This window comes from Melanerpes formicivorus, unplaced genomic scaffold, assembly GCF_026170545.1.
Source record: "Melanerpes formicivorus ecotype bairdi unplaced genomic scaffold, bMelFor1.0.p_v2 SCAF_3, whole genome shotgun sequence".
NCBI classification, from domain to species: domain Eukaryota; kingdom Metazoa; phylum Chordata; class Aves; order Piciformes; family Picidae; genus Melanerpes; species Melanerpes formicivorus.
The window spans coordinates 26,750,271-26,763,650 of NW_027142355.1; the positions used below are offsets into that span (position 1 = coordinate 26,750,271).

At 47.5% G+C, this 13,380-nt stretch overlaps 1 protein-coding gene across 2 annotated transcripts in view; it reads left to right on the forward strand.

The window, feature by feature from the left end:
- The window catches only part of COPG2 (COPI coat complex subunit gamma 2), a 31,425-nt gene that overhangs the window by 12,178 nt on the left and 5,867 nt on the right, over positions 1-13,380 (forward strand). For both annotated transcript variants that reach the window (XM_068169318.1, XM_068169326.1), the window contains exons 7-19: positions 907-999; positions 1,691-1,777; positions 2,364-2,521; positions 4,134-4,267; positions 4,872-4,939; positions 5,641-5,829; positions 7,216-7,311; positions 8,232-8,475; positions 9,464-9,539; positions 10,238-10,341; positions 10,832-10,957; positions 11,663-11,725; positions 12,356-12,495. In XM_068169318.1, the coding sequence (XP_068025419.1) occupies positions 907-999; positions 1,691-1,777; positions 2,364-2,521; positions 4,134-4,267; positions 4,872-4,939; positions 5,641-5,829; positions 7,216-7,311; positions 8,232-8,475; positions 9,464-9,539; positions 10,238-10,341; positions 10,832-10,957; positions 11,663-11,725; positions 12,356-12,495 (1,578 nt within the window). The remainder of the gene's footprint in view (positions 1-906; positions 1,000-1,690; positions 1,778-2,363; positions 2,522-4,133; positions 4,268-4,871; positions 4,940-5,640; positions 5,830-7,215; positions 7,312-8,231; positions 8,476-9,463; positions 9,540-10,237; positions 10,342-10,831; positions 10,958-11,662; positions 11,726-12,355; positions 12,496-13,380) is intronic.

The window sequence follows — 13,380 nt, forward strand, 5'->3', positions numbered from 1 at the left end:
ATAAACCTCCCTTTGAGCAACTTGAGGCCATTTCCTCTTGGCCTGTCACTTGTGCCTTGGGAGAAGAGCATGTCTGGCTCCAGGGAGTTATGGAGAGCCAGAAGGTCTCCCCTCAGCCTACTTTTGTCCAGACTAAATAACCCCAGTTCCCTCAGCTGCTCCTCAGAGGTTATCCAGATGCTTCACCATCTTTGTTGCCTTTCTCTGGACATGCTATAACACCTTTATGTCCTCCTTGGACATCGGAGTGAGAGGCCCAAAACTGAACCAAGGATTTGAGGTGTGGCCTCACCAGTGTCAGGTACAGGGGAACAACCCCTCCCCTGATCCTGCTGGCCACAGTATGTCTGATCCAAGCCAGGATGATGTTGGCTTTTTTTTGCTGCCTGGGCACACACTGGCTAGCTGTTGACTGACCTCCCCAGGTCATTTTGCACCAGGCAGTTTCCAGCCACTCTGCCCCAAGCCTGGAGCATTCCTGGGGTTGTTGTGACCTACGTTCCTGGGGTTGTTGTGATCCAGCCTGGCCAGATCCCTCTGTAGAGCCTCTTGACCCTCCAGCAGAACAACATTTCCAGTCAACTTAATGTCACCTGCAAACTTGCTGAGGGTGCCTCAATCCCCTCATCCAAGTGATTCATAGAGATATTAAAGAGTACTGGCCCAAATACCAACCCTTGGGGAGCACCACTTGAGGCCAGTCATGAACTGGATTTAACTCCAGTTTACCTCATGTCACTGGGCCTTCAGGACTGGCCAGACTCAGATCTCCCTGCAGAGCTCTGCATTCTCAGAATTAGCTTAAGACCTTTTCTGAGACCATTTTGAATGCTCTGTGTGGATATTTTTGCCTCACACTGCTTTTAAGCTCCAGTGGATCACCCCTTTCCTTTTTCCCTTTCACAGAGTACGATGTTACAAGGCATTGAGAGATACATGAAGCAAGCCATTGTGGACAAAGTCCCTAGTGTGTCTAGTTCTGCACTGGTGTCCTCCTTAGTAAGTAAAGCTGTGCATTGTGTTGTGCTTGGGAAGTTCAGCTGTTGCATTTGCAGCTCTACCCAGCCTTTGTTTTTGTTCTTTCTTCAGCTCTTTTTCCTTTGAGGTGATTCCTCTTCATCCCCTCACTGGAAAATAAATAAAAACCAGTGTCTCAAGCAGACTCTCTCTTCTCAAACACGAGAAGGAAGTTCACTGTGTTTCTCCTTATTTAGGAGAAAAAGCTGGAAAACTTATTGTTAGGTTAATATTTTTATTCAAAGGAAGAATAAGAGTGAAAACCTGGTAGTTTGAGATGGAGATGTAAGAGGAACAGTGGTTTATAGGTGTGTAGGATCAAGAGACTGCATTGGTACATCAAAAGGGCAGAGCAGGAGGTGGGAAATCCAGCTGATGAGATGGAGTAGACCCTGTTAGGACTCTGAGGGTGCAAACAAAGCTGTACTGATGCTGACAGCTGAAGTCTTCCTGCTGGACTGGGCACAGGCAGGTGGATTTTCCTACTATGAGCATAATCAAAACCACTCTTGACTGAGTTTTCTCCACACAAGCTTTGTATTTGGGAGTTACTTGTTACCTGTAACATGAGGCAAAAACCTACATTGTCTCAAAGTCTTTCAGCAAGGCTCATGGTACTTCACTGTGCTGCAGTTGGTTTTTCTCTGGGGTCTCAATTTGTGGCTTCTTCCAGCACATGATGAAGATCAGTTACGATGTGGTCAAGCGGTGGATCAATGAAGCTCAAGAAGCAGCTTCTAGTGACAACATCATGGTGCAGGTATGTTTGAGGAACCTCAAAACACTTTCCAGGGTTTTAATGTTATCTGTGAGTTCTTAAGATAACCTTACAGGATCACAGGATGTTAGGGGTTGGAAGGGACCTCCAAAGATCTTCAAGTCCAACCCCCCTGCCAGAGCAGGAGCATAGAATCTAGTGCAGGTCGCACAGGATCACATCCAGATGGGTCTTGAAAGTCTCCAGAGAAGGAGACTCCTCAGCCCCTTTGGGGAGCCTGCTCCAGTGCTCTGTGACCCTCACAGTGAAGAAGTTCCTCCTGATGTTGAGGAGTCACAACAAGTGACTGGCTTTTCTTTTCCTCTTACTCTTTTAAAACCAAGAATTGGGACTTGGGAAGCAAGAGTGTCAAAAATGATGAGTTTCTCTGTGAGCTCAGTGAAAGATTCTCAGGAGCTGAGTTTTTAGTGCAGTCCTTCCCCCTTTTCCCTGTTAACCTTCTGGAAGCTGGGATGCCACTGACCATTTGTCAGTCATTGTTGGAGAAGAGCTTTGGATCTCAGTTTTCAGACAGTGGCTTTTACAGCTGCAGTGTGTGTCCACAACCTGCACATTTCTTACCTCCTAGTATCATGCCTTGGGGCTGCTCTATCACTTGAGGAAAAACGATCGCCTTGCTGCCTCCAAGATGCTGAACAAGTTCACCAAATCTGGCCTGAAATCCCAGTTTGCCTACTGCATGCTGATCAGAATTGCCAGCAAGCTCCTGAAGGAATCTGATGAGGGGTGAGTAAGAGGCAAGCACCTGCGTTACAAACACTAAGCATGCTTTGAGGAAATTCATAGATTCGTAGAATGCTTTGGGTTGGGAGGGACCTTGGAGATCATCTAGTTCCAACCCCCCTGACACTGACAGGGACACCCTCCACTGGACCAGATGGTTCAAGGCCTCATGCAGCCTGGCCTTGAACACCTTCAGGGAAGTGTGCATTTTGTAAAGGCTGTGAAAATCTACACACACAACTGTTGTGTTAAAACCAGAACAGAGGTAGAAGCAGAACATTATACTGAGGGGTGGTACCTGAGGCAGTTGTGTGATGGTGTTTAGATTCTTGGGTTTTGGCACCACACCACCTGTAAAACTGCAAGAATAGTCTCTGGGGAGGTTTTGCACTTTAGTTAGATGCATTTGAAATGCAAGAAGGATCTGCTCATATGGAGAGGATATAAAGTAAAGGATCTTTATGTTGGACATTGAGGGGAGACCCTCTGTTAGTCCCCAAATGGAGGTTGGAGCCAGATGTGGATTGGTTTCTTCTCCCAGGGAAGAAGTGATTGGACAAAAGGAAATGGCTTCAAATTGCAGCAGGGGAGGTTTAGGTTGGCCAATAGAAGAAACTTCTTCACTGAAAGGGTTCTCAAACACTGAAACAGGCTCCCCAGGGAGGTGGTTGATTCCCCGTCCCTGGAGGTGTTTAAATGAGGCAGAGATGTGGTGCCAGGAGACATGGTTTAGCACCAGACTTAGCAGAGTTACAGAACGATTGGGCTTGATGAACTTGAAGGTCTTTTCCAAACAAAATGATTCTATGATCTCTCATGCTAGCCAAGGAGGGTAAAGTTACTTGAGAAACCTCCTGATGAAATTTTCTTATCAGTGCAAATGTTTTTCAGTTTTAGAATCATAGAACCACAAAGTGGTTTGGGTTGGAAGGGACCTTTCAAGGTCATCTAGTCCAACATCCCTGCACTGAACAGGGACATCTGCAACTAGAACAGGTTGCTCAGAGCCCCAGACAACCTGACCTGAATGGTTGCACTCATGGGGCACCTACCCCCTCTCTGGGCAACCTGGGACAGGGTCTCACCACCCTCAGCATCAAAAATATCTTCCTTCTCTCCAGTTCATATCTTTTAGTTTAAGCCCATCACCCCCTGTGCGCTCACAACAGGCCCTGCTCATGATTTTGTAATTTTGTCCCCAGTTTTCTTCTCAGCCTCTTTAAATCCTGAAAGGCCACCAGAAGGTCTCCCTGGAGCCTTCTCCAGCCTGAACAACCCCAAGTCCCTCAGCATGGCCTCACAGCAGAGGGCTACCAGCCCTCCCCTCATTGCTGTGGTCTCCTCTGGCCCCACTCTCACAGGTCCATGCCTGTGATTTATATTAAATGAATCCATGATTAATAGTAAAGTATTTTCTGTGTAGAATGCAGCAGTACTAGCTGGAAGAGGATAACATAAAGATGAAAGATTGTCAGTAGCAACTTTAGAGCTTAGTTAGGAGTTGAGCAATGTGATGGTGTAGGAACCATGCAAGCTGAGGCACGAGCTTTCTGCCAAGTTCTCAGTAGTTCATAGGTAAGTCAGCCTCACAGTGTGAAATGTCTTCTCCTTGCAGCCATGAAAGTCCACTCTTTGACTTCATTGAGAGCTGCCTGCGGAATAAGCACGAGATGGTTATTTACGAAGCTGCTTCTGCCATCATCCACCTCCCAAACTGCACTGCCAGGGAGCTGGCACCAGCTGTCTCAGGTTGGTCAGAGACTCCTTTCTACCACTGCTGCAGCTGAGAGAAAGGGTGGTAAAGAAATCCTGATTGTCCCCAGGTTAGGGGACTTTTGGATCCCAAGCACATTAATCCCTTTTCCCATTTCATCCAGAATGGAGATGAGAGGTAGCACAGGGTGATACTTGTCTTTGTCCTGCTGCAGGAAGTTGGGGTGGGAGGGAAGGTAGAGGAGAACTTAATGTGCCACAGGTGACTATAGAAACCCCATTTTATGGATAGCAGATGAAACCCAGGAGGTTATTTTTAACTCACTTGTGAACAGCAGGCAGTTGAGTGTGGATACATGAGACCTTCCTCTCCATTCCCTTTCTTTGAAGGAGGCCATACCTGGTTTTCTACTGTGAATTCTGCCTAAGCTATTTGCACCTCTCCATGCCAAAGTGCTGGCACAAGACAATTGTCCCTTTCTTCACCTGGTAAGGTCATGAGGGCTCTCACCTTCTGCTCCCCGGACATTGCAGGCACTGAGAGTTGCAGAACTGGGAGCCAGTTTTTATTGAACAGTCCCTACTCGGTAACATTTTGTTGTGATTTGCTTCTTTTGATTCTTTTCCTTTCCATTTCCAGTGCTGCAGCTTTTCTGCAGTTCTCCCAAGCCTGTCTTGAGATACGCAGCCGTACGGACCCTTAATAAAGTGAGTGCTTCCCAGACCTTCTAAACCTCAATCTGAGCATTAAGGCAAGCCAGAGTGCAGTTCCTAATGGTGTGTTTCCCTAAAGCAGAGCAGCTGCTCTTGTGATCGCTGTGTTTGGAAATACTCCATGCTGGAGAGCTGGCTTCTTCCCTGCCAGATCTCCAGTGGGACAAATCTTTTCCCCACTCAAGCTATGCATTTCTGAACCACAAGCTGTAGTTTGATAACTCATAAGCTCTCAGATGTAAGGAAGCAGAATCCCAGATACTAAAGAGCTTAGAAAATATGACTAGGAAGTGTCTTCCCTGCTCTCCTCTTCTCCCCCTCCCTGCTCAGGGTCCCTTCCAACCTAGGATTCTGTGGTCTTCTCCCAAGGAACAAGTAATAGAACAAGAGGAAATGGTCTCAGCTTGCACCAGGGGAGGTTTAGATTGGACACGATGAACAATTTCTTCCCTGAAAGGGTTGCCAAGGCCTGGCCCAGGCTGCCCAGGGCAGTGGTGGAGTCCCCATCCCAGCAGAGCTTTCAAAGCCGTGGAGATGTGGTGCTGAGTGACATGGTTGAATGACCTGGCAGCGACAGCTTAAGGATTGGACTTGATCTTTAAGGTCTTTTCCAACCTAGCCAGTTATATGATCAAAAGCTTTGAGTAGTAGGATGGTTTTGCCCTCATATAATTTTTTACTTGCTTCCTCTACAGGTGGCCATGAAACATCCTTCTGCAGTCACCGCCTGCAACCTGGACCTGGAAAACCTCATCACCGACTCCAACCGCAGCATCGCTACCCTGGCCATCACCACCCTGCTGAAGACAGGCAGTGAGAGCAGTGTAGACAGGCTCATGAAACAGATCTCTTCCTTCGTGTCAGAAATATCAGATGAGTTTAAGGTGTGGCATTGGAGGCCTCTGCTCTTTCCAGCTGCAGGTTTTTCTCCCATTCTTGTTTTTATCAAGTTTTTTTTCCCCCTTTTGTTAATCTTTTAATGGCTTTGATAGAGCAAAGCCAGCTTGAAATTCGGTTGTAGTCCTCTGCCTTCCAATTTAAATATGCTGTGTCATTCCCCACCACCACTCCCAAGAAAGGATGAATGTTGTTTGCTGGATTCCTGGCTGCTGTGCAGTATCCTGCTCTTACATAGGATAAATCTGTATGGGTTGAAACATATAGTGAAGTTTCTGATGTTCCTCATGTATAAATCCATGGGATGCATCTGACTACATGCTCTTATTCCCTTGGGAGTACATCCAGTTGCTGCAAAAACTGACTCGAGTCTAGGGCAAGAAGAAAAAGTCAGAGTCATAGAATGGTTTGGGTTGGAAGGAACCTTAGAAGTCATCTGTTTCCAAGCCCCCTACCATGTGCAGGTGTATCTTCAACTAGATCAGGTTGATCAAGCTTCCACCCAACCTGGCTTTCAACACTTCCAGGGTTGGAAAAGACTTCTAAGATCAACATGTCCAACCTTCTACCTGACATCTCCATGATCACTAGGCCATGTCCTAGAGTTCCACATCTACTTGTTTTTTTAACACCTCCAGGTGTGGTGACTCCACCACCTCCCTGGGCAGCCTGTTCCGGTGCCCCACAAGTTGATACCACTCCAGTCTGATTCATAGAATGGTTTGAGTTGGAAGGGACCTTCAAGATTGCTTAGCTCCAGCCCCCCGGCATTGACAGTGACACCTTCCACTAGACCAGATCGCTCAAGGCCTCATCCAACCTGACCTTGAGCACCTCCAGGGAGGGAACATCCCCTCACACAGTGAAAAAATGGTGTGAACTTTAAATTTCTACCTAACTTGTCCAGTTTGGTCACTGAACTCAGGTAATAATGTGCTTAAGGTTGGTAGTTCACTTGCACCCATCTTTTGCACCGTGGAGTTGCCTTACAGAGACATTCCCTGCTCCTCAAAGTCAGTGTCCCTGAGTTCTTGTTTTGATGAGAAAAGGAAGTACCAGGTGAGCTGAAAATAGCAGCGAGTTTTAATGACAAGATTGAACCAGTTCAGTCAGAATTAGGTCAAGATCAGGCAGAAGGAAGGTGAGGAAGCTTTAGGATTAACACTGTCAATCCTAAACAAAGTCCCACCTAGCAGAGCCAGCCCTTGCAGCATGCCAAGAGAGGGTTCTTCACACCCCTCCTGACAGTCCACCACTTGGTTTTGTCCTTGTACATCGATTTAATCTATCCAGGTGACAGCTGGAGATAGTGAGAAGCCTGTGTTTGGTATAGAGCTATAAATGCAGGTGACTAATGTCCTTCTCTTCTGCAGGTGGTGGTAGTCCAAGCTATCAGTGCTTTGTGCCAGAAGTACCCTCGGAAACACAGCGTGATGATGACCTTCCTCTCCAATATGCTCAGGGATGATGTACGTGTGAAACTTGCTCTGTTTAGTAGTTGGCAGGTGGCTCTGCTAGACAGTTTGGAGGCCCTCTTCTGTCTGTGGGTGCAGAGCAGTGATGGGGGCCTGACAGATGAGCAAGACCTTGTTTATCTTGTGGGGCAAACCTGTCTGAAATGTGCTGATGAAATAGATTAGGGTCACAGGATGGTTTTGGTTGGAAAAGACCTTTAAGGTCATTGAGTCCAGCCATTCTCTAACTCTACCAAGATTGGTGCTAAACCATGTCCCTTTGATCACCCCCAGGGATGGGGATTTGACCACCTCTCTGGGGAGTCTGTTCCAGGGTTTGAGAACCCTTTTGGGGAAGAAGTTTCTTGAAATGTCCAGCCTAATCCTCCCTTTGTGCAACTTGAGGCCCTTTTTTCTTGTCCTGTCACTTGTTACGAGGCAAAAGAAACCAACCCCCACCTGGCTCCAGGCTCCTTCCAGGCAGTTGTAGAGAGCAATGAGGTCTCCCCACAGCCTCCTTTTCTCCAGGCTGAACAACTCCAGTTCTCTCAGCTGCACCTCACCACACCTGTACTCTAGATCCTTCCCCAGCTCTTTGCTCTTCTCTGGACATGCTCCAGCACTTACAATGTCCTTGGTGTGAGGGCCTCAAAACTGAGCTCAGGATTTAAAGTGTGGCCTCACCGGTGCTGAGCACAGCAGGACAATCGCTTCCCTGGTTGTCTTCTCCCACTCACTATTCCTGATCTAGTCCAGGTGTCAGGATTGTCTGGGAAAGCCCTGTTAGATCATCCATCTTGCTTTCTCTTTCCTCTTTATGTCCAAAGGCTTGTTTTTCTCAGTGGAAAGAAATAATTGAAGCATTAGGGAAATTAAGTAGCTCCACAGTCTGAGCTCTGCCTGCTGGGTCAGTGTCCTTGATTGTCCTTTCCCAGGGTGGCTTTGAGTACAAGCGAGCCATTGTGGACTGCATAATCAGCATCATTGAGGAGAACCCTGAGAGTAAGGAGTCAGGCTTGGCTCACCTCTGCGAATTCATTGAAGACTGTGAACACACTGTCCTGGCCACCAAGATCCTGCACCTGCTGGGGAAAGAGGGGCCCAGGACTCCATCACCCTCCAAGTACATTCGCTTCATCTTCAACAGGGTGGTGCTGGAGAACGAGGCTGTGAGGGCTGGTAAGTTCAGCCTGGATCAGAGAATCACAGAGTTGGTTGAGTTGGAAGGGGCCTTAGATCATCTAGTCCCAAGCCCCCTGCCATGAGCAGGGACACCTCCCATTAGACCTCAAGGCCTCGTTCAACCTGGCCTCAAACACCTCTGGAGAGGTGGTGTCCACAACCTCCCTGGGCAACCTTTTCCAGTGTCTCACCACTCTCACTATAAAGAATCTCTTCATAATATCCAGTCTAAACCTGCCCTCTTCCAGCTCAAAGCCATTGCCTCTTCTCCTATCACTACAAGCCTTTGTAGACCCCCTTCAGGTTCTGGAAGGCCACTAGAAGGTCGCCAAGGAGCCTTCAGTTCTCCATGCTGAATGGTTTCATGTCTAAGCTCTGCTGGAGATCTTGAGGCTGAAACAGTTTGGGGGTGGGAAGCAATGGTTGTTCCAGGGATTTTATGAAGAGCTGGAGAGAGAAGAGGGGAATAGTTGCATTTTGGGAGGGGAACATTTTGATTTTGGAAGGGAACACTTGGATTTTGGAGAGGAGCATTTGGATTTGGAGGGGAATGTGCATTTTGGGGGTTAACATGGATTTGGATTTAGATTTAGACTAGATAAAAGGAAGAAATATTTTGGTGAGACACTGGCCCAGGTTGCCAAGAGTGGTGGTAGATGCCCCATCTCTGGAAACATTTCAAGTCAGGTTTTCTGGGACTCTGAGCAACCTGCTTTAGTTGAAGATGTCCCTGCTGACTGCAGAAGGATTGAACTACATGACCTTGTTAGAATCACAGAATGCCAGCATGGTGGGGATTGAAAGGGATCTCTGGAGATCATCCAGTCCAACCCCCTTGCTGAAGCAGGGTAACCCAGAGCATGTTGCCCAGGATTGAAATGACCAGGCAGATGTGGAATGTCTCCAGAGAAGGAGACTCCACAACCTCCCTGTGAAGCCTCCTGCAGCTTGAGCACCTCTGACATCTCCCTCTTTTCTTCTCCAGCTGCTGTCAGTGCACTGGCCAAGTTTGGTGCCCAGAATGAGAATCTTCTTCCAAGCATCTTGGTGCTTCTGCAGAGGTGGGTGGCTGTGCACAGTCTGGTTCTGTGTGTGCTGAGCTTCTTGGTGTCACTGGGCTGTCTGGCTCCACAGAAGGCACAAGGTCAGACCAGGCCATTGTGGTTCTCACAAGACCCCAGTTATGGAGTCAGGAGATAGCTGTCTTTCACCCTTCCTTCTTGGCCTAGTGCTGCTGAAGATAAGCAAATGAAAGATGTGATGGGTGGTGAAAACATCTGATAGCTGTCTGGCCTGAGAACATTCCTCAGGGGGTAACAATGGTTTACTATATTTCCTACATCCCCTGAAACAAGCAAGTCTATTTCTGTGTAACTGCTGAGTAACTTGTGTGTAGGGTTGAGTTGTTCCCATTTCACAGGTCTCATTAAGACCCTTCAGCCTCCTTAAACTGGCTGGACCCAGAAATGTCATGTTCTTAACACCTGAGTAGCACCATAGTGTAAATCCACACCATGTGGTGAGAGGGATCATTCATATCTTCAGGCAGAAGAGAGCCTCAGTACAGCTGCAGGAAGTGTCTTCCACTTAAACCTCAAGTGAAACTTCAGCTGCTGTGTCCTGTGAACACTTTTTGGCATCAAAAGTCACTGAGGGAGCTCAGACTCTCCTTGTGCTGAGTCCAGTCTTGGCAGTGCCATTTTTAGCTGTCAAGATGTCCTGAGGTGGCTGACAGCTGTCCTCTTGTTCTCCAAAACAGGTGCATGATGGACAGTGATGACGAAGTTCGGGACAGAGCAACATTCTACTTGAATGTCCTGCAACAGAGACAGATAGCACTGAATGCTGCCTACATCTTTAATGGTCAGTGATGGCAAGGAAAGAGGTCCAGGCTGTTCTTTCATATTCTTTATGATGGGGTGGACTTTTCCTGCTAGAAAAGTTGTTTTCTGTGGTGGAACTTGGGTCAGAAGAACTAGAAAGAAGAGAAATGTATGAGGTTTCTGGCCCAAGCAGAGTACTTGTACTAACTGAGAATGGCAGATTTGGCAGGTTATCACAGAATGATGGGGTTGGAAGGGAGTTCCTTCAGATGCTCCTCACCAGACCTGTTCTCCAGGTTTGTTGCCCTTTTCTGAATACACTCCAGCTCCTCAATGTTCTTGGAGTGAGGAGCCCAAAACTGAACCCAGGGTTTGAGGTGTGGTCTCTGCAGTACCCAGTGGACTATCACTTGCCTGGTCCTACTGGTCACGCTATTGCTGATACAGGCCAGGATGCCACAGTTTCTGCATGTCTCTGACAATTTCTGCTATTAAAACTAGTATTTTTTTCTGCCTGTCCTTCTTCACAGGGTTGACAGTCTCTGTTCCTGGGATGGAAAAAGCCCTTCACCAATATACACTGGAACCTTCTGACAAGCCTTTTGATATGAAAACAGTTCCGCTGGCTACTGCACCCATCATTGAACAGAAACCAGGTAACACTCAGCCTATAGCCAAAGATAGAAGCATCCAGGTTACCATCAGGATACTTGGCATCTATAAGCTGGTTGCCATCCTGGTAGGGTCAGGGCTTCAGGGACTGGAGGTAGCTCAGCTGAATGCCACACAGGTTACAGAGTCACCAGTTTTGCAGAAATAAGCCTGCCTGATCTTTTATCTGCAGGTAAAAGAAGACAACTCTTCTTCCAAAGGAAAGTAGAAGGAATGTCATTGTTCCTTCTCATCTTCTTACCAGGGAGGAGATAATCAGATATGTAGATAATCAGAATGTATTGGTTCATAAATGGTTAGGAAAAGAAAAAAAGGCAAAAGCACATTCCAGAAATGTTCAGTCACTTCACTGGCTTTCTTCCATGTTCTTGCACAACTTCTGACTTTGCACAACTCCTTGAGAAAAAGTTTGGAGGTTCCCCCGGCCCCAGTCTTCCTCCAGCTTTCTTTCTGGCTGTTTTGGGCTAAAACGTCATTTCCTTATCCATACTCAAACATCTCTCCTCCCTTCACATTCCATTGCCTCACAGACATGGTATTTCAGTGTGTTTGAGGAACCAGGCTTGCAGTGATTTGCAGCAGAATGTGTGGAACATGGCAGGATGAGGGATTTTTAGTGGGGAAATAGAGGCATGTAAAGCTGCACCATGGTGTAGTCGACAGCACAACATCTTTGCTCTTCTTGACAGAGATTGCCCTAGTGACCAGCAAGCCTGAGAAAGTTGCTCCATCACGTCAGGATATATTTCAAGGTATGAGAGAAGATCTGTGGTGGGTCTCCAGCGCTTGAATCCCACAAACCAAACATAGCAGGGTTTGGAAAGGACCCCTGAGGATCACCTCTCCCACCCCACCCTGCTAAAGCAGGGTCACCCACAGCAGGTTGCCCAGGATCACAGTGGGCAGGCAGGTTTGGAACGTCTCCAGAGAAGGAGACTCCACAACCTCTCTGGGCAGCATGGACCAGGGCTCCACCACTCTCACAGCAAAGAAGTTTTTCTTTAGGTGGAACTTCTTGTGCTCCAGTTTGTGCCTGTTGCCCCTTGTCCTGTTGCTGGGCTCCGCTGAAAAGAGAATCACAGAATAGGTTGGATTGGAAGGAACCTTTCAAGGTCAACTAGTTCAACTCCCCTGCAGTCAGTAGGGACATTTGCAACTACAACAGGTTGCTCAGAGCCCCAGACAGCCTGACCTGGAATGTTTCCAGGGATGGAGCATCTACCACCTCTCTGGGCAACTTGGGACAGGGTTTAGCCACCTTCAGCTTAAAGAATCTCATCTTCAGAAGTGTTGGACTGTTGAGAAGATGGCCACAGGTTAAGTAGGGGCAGAGAAGGATCCTGTCACTAAGTATCTGTCATCTTCTTTCCCTTCCTTCACAGAGCAACTGGCAGCCATTCCAGAGTTTAAGGGCTTGGGTCCACTCTTCAAGTCTTCAGAACCAGTGCAACTCACAGAAGCAGAAACAGAGTATTTTGTTTGTTGTATTAAGCACATGTTCACAAACCACATCGTGTTCCAGGTGAGAGAAGCTAAACTTTGACAGAGTACTTCTAATGAGTCCTGTGTGTAACGTAAACAATGTTGTCCTTGTGCTCTGGAGAGGACAGTTGTCCTCTTGAGGGAGTTACAAGGTAGAGATCCTTGCCTCAAGAATCAAAAAAGCCTCTCATCTGTTAAGAATTTTGGTAAAATTGGAAAGAAAAGCTTGTCAAGGAGAACAGCTTGATCAAAGATGCAGAATGTCCCTGGTATGCCATGGGGAAGTGTAGCTGATTTGTAGAATTCATAGGTTCACAGAATGGTTTGGGTTGGAAGGGACCTTGAAGATCATCTAGTTCCAAATCCCCTGCCATGAGCAAGGACACCAGCCTGGCCTTGAACACCTCCAGGGAGGAGGTGTATATGACCTCAGAGCAAGCTGTGCCACTGTCTCACCTCGTGTACTGTAGAGAATTTCTTCCCAATCTGCAGTCTAAAACTGCCCTCTTCCAGCTTCAATCCATTCCCTCTCGTCCTGTCACTACGAGCCCTTGTAAAAAGTCCCTCTCCAGCTTTCTTGTAGGCTGCTTTCAGGTACTGGAAAGCCACAGTAAGGTCTCTTTAGAGCATTACAGTATCACAGTATCACTTAGGTTCGAAAGGACCTCGAGGATCATCGAGTCCAAACTATCAACACAGACCCCATGACTAGACCATGGCATCAAGTGCCACGTCCAATCTCCTCTTGAACGCCTCCAGGGTCGATGACTCAACCACCTCCCTGGGCAACCTGTTCCAATGACGAATGACTCGCTCGGTGAAGAACTTCCTCCTCACCTCGAGTCTAAACCTCCCCTGGCGCAGCTTGAGACTGTGTCCCCTTGTTCTTTGTCTTCTTTGGAGAAGAATTCTGGATTAGAAATGT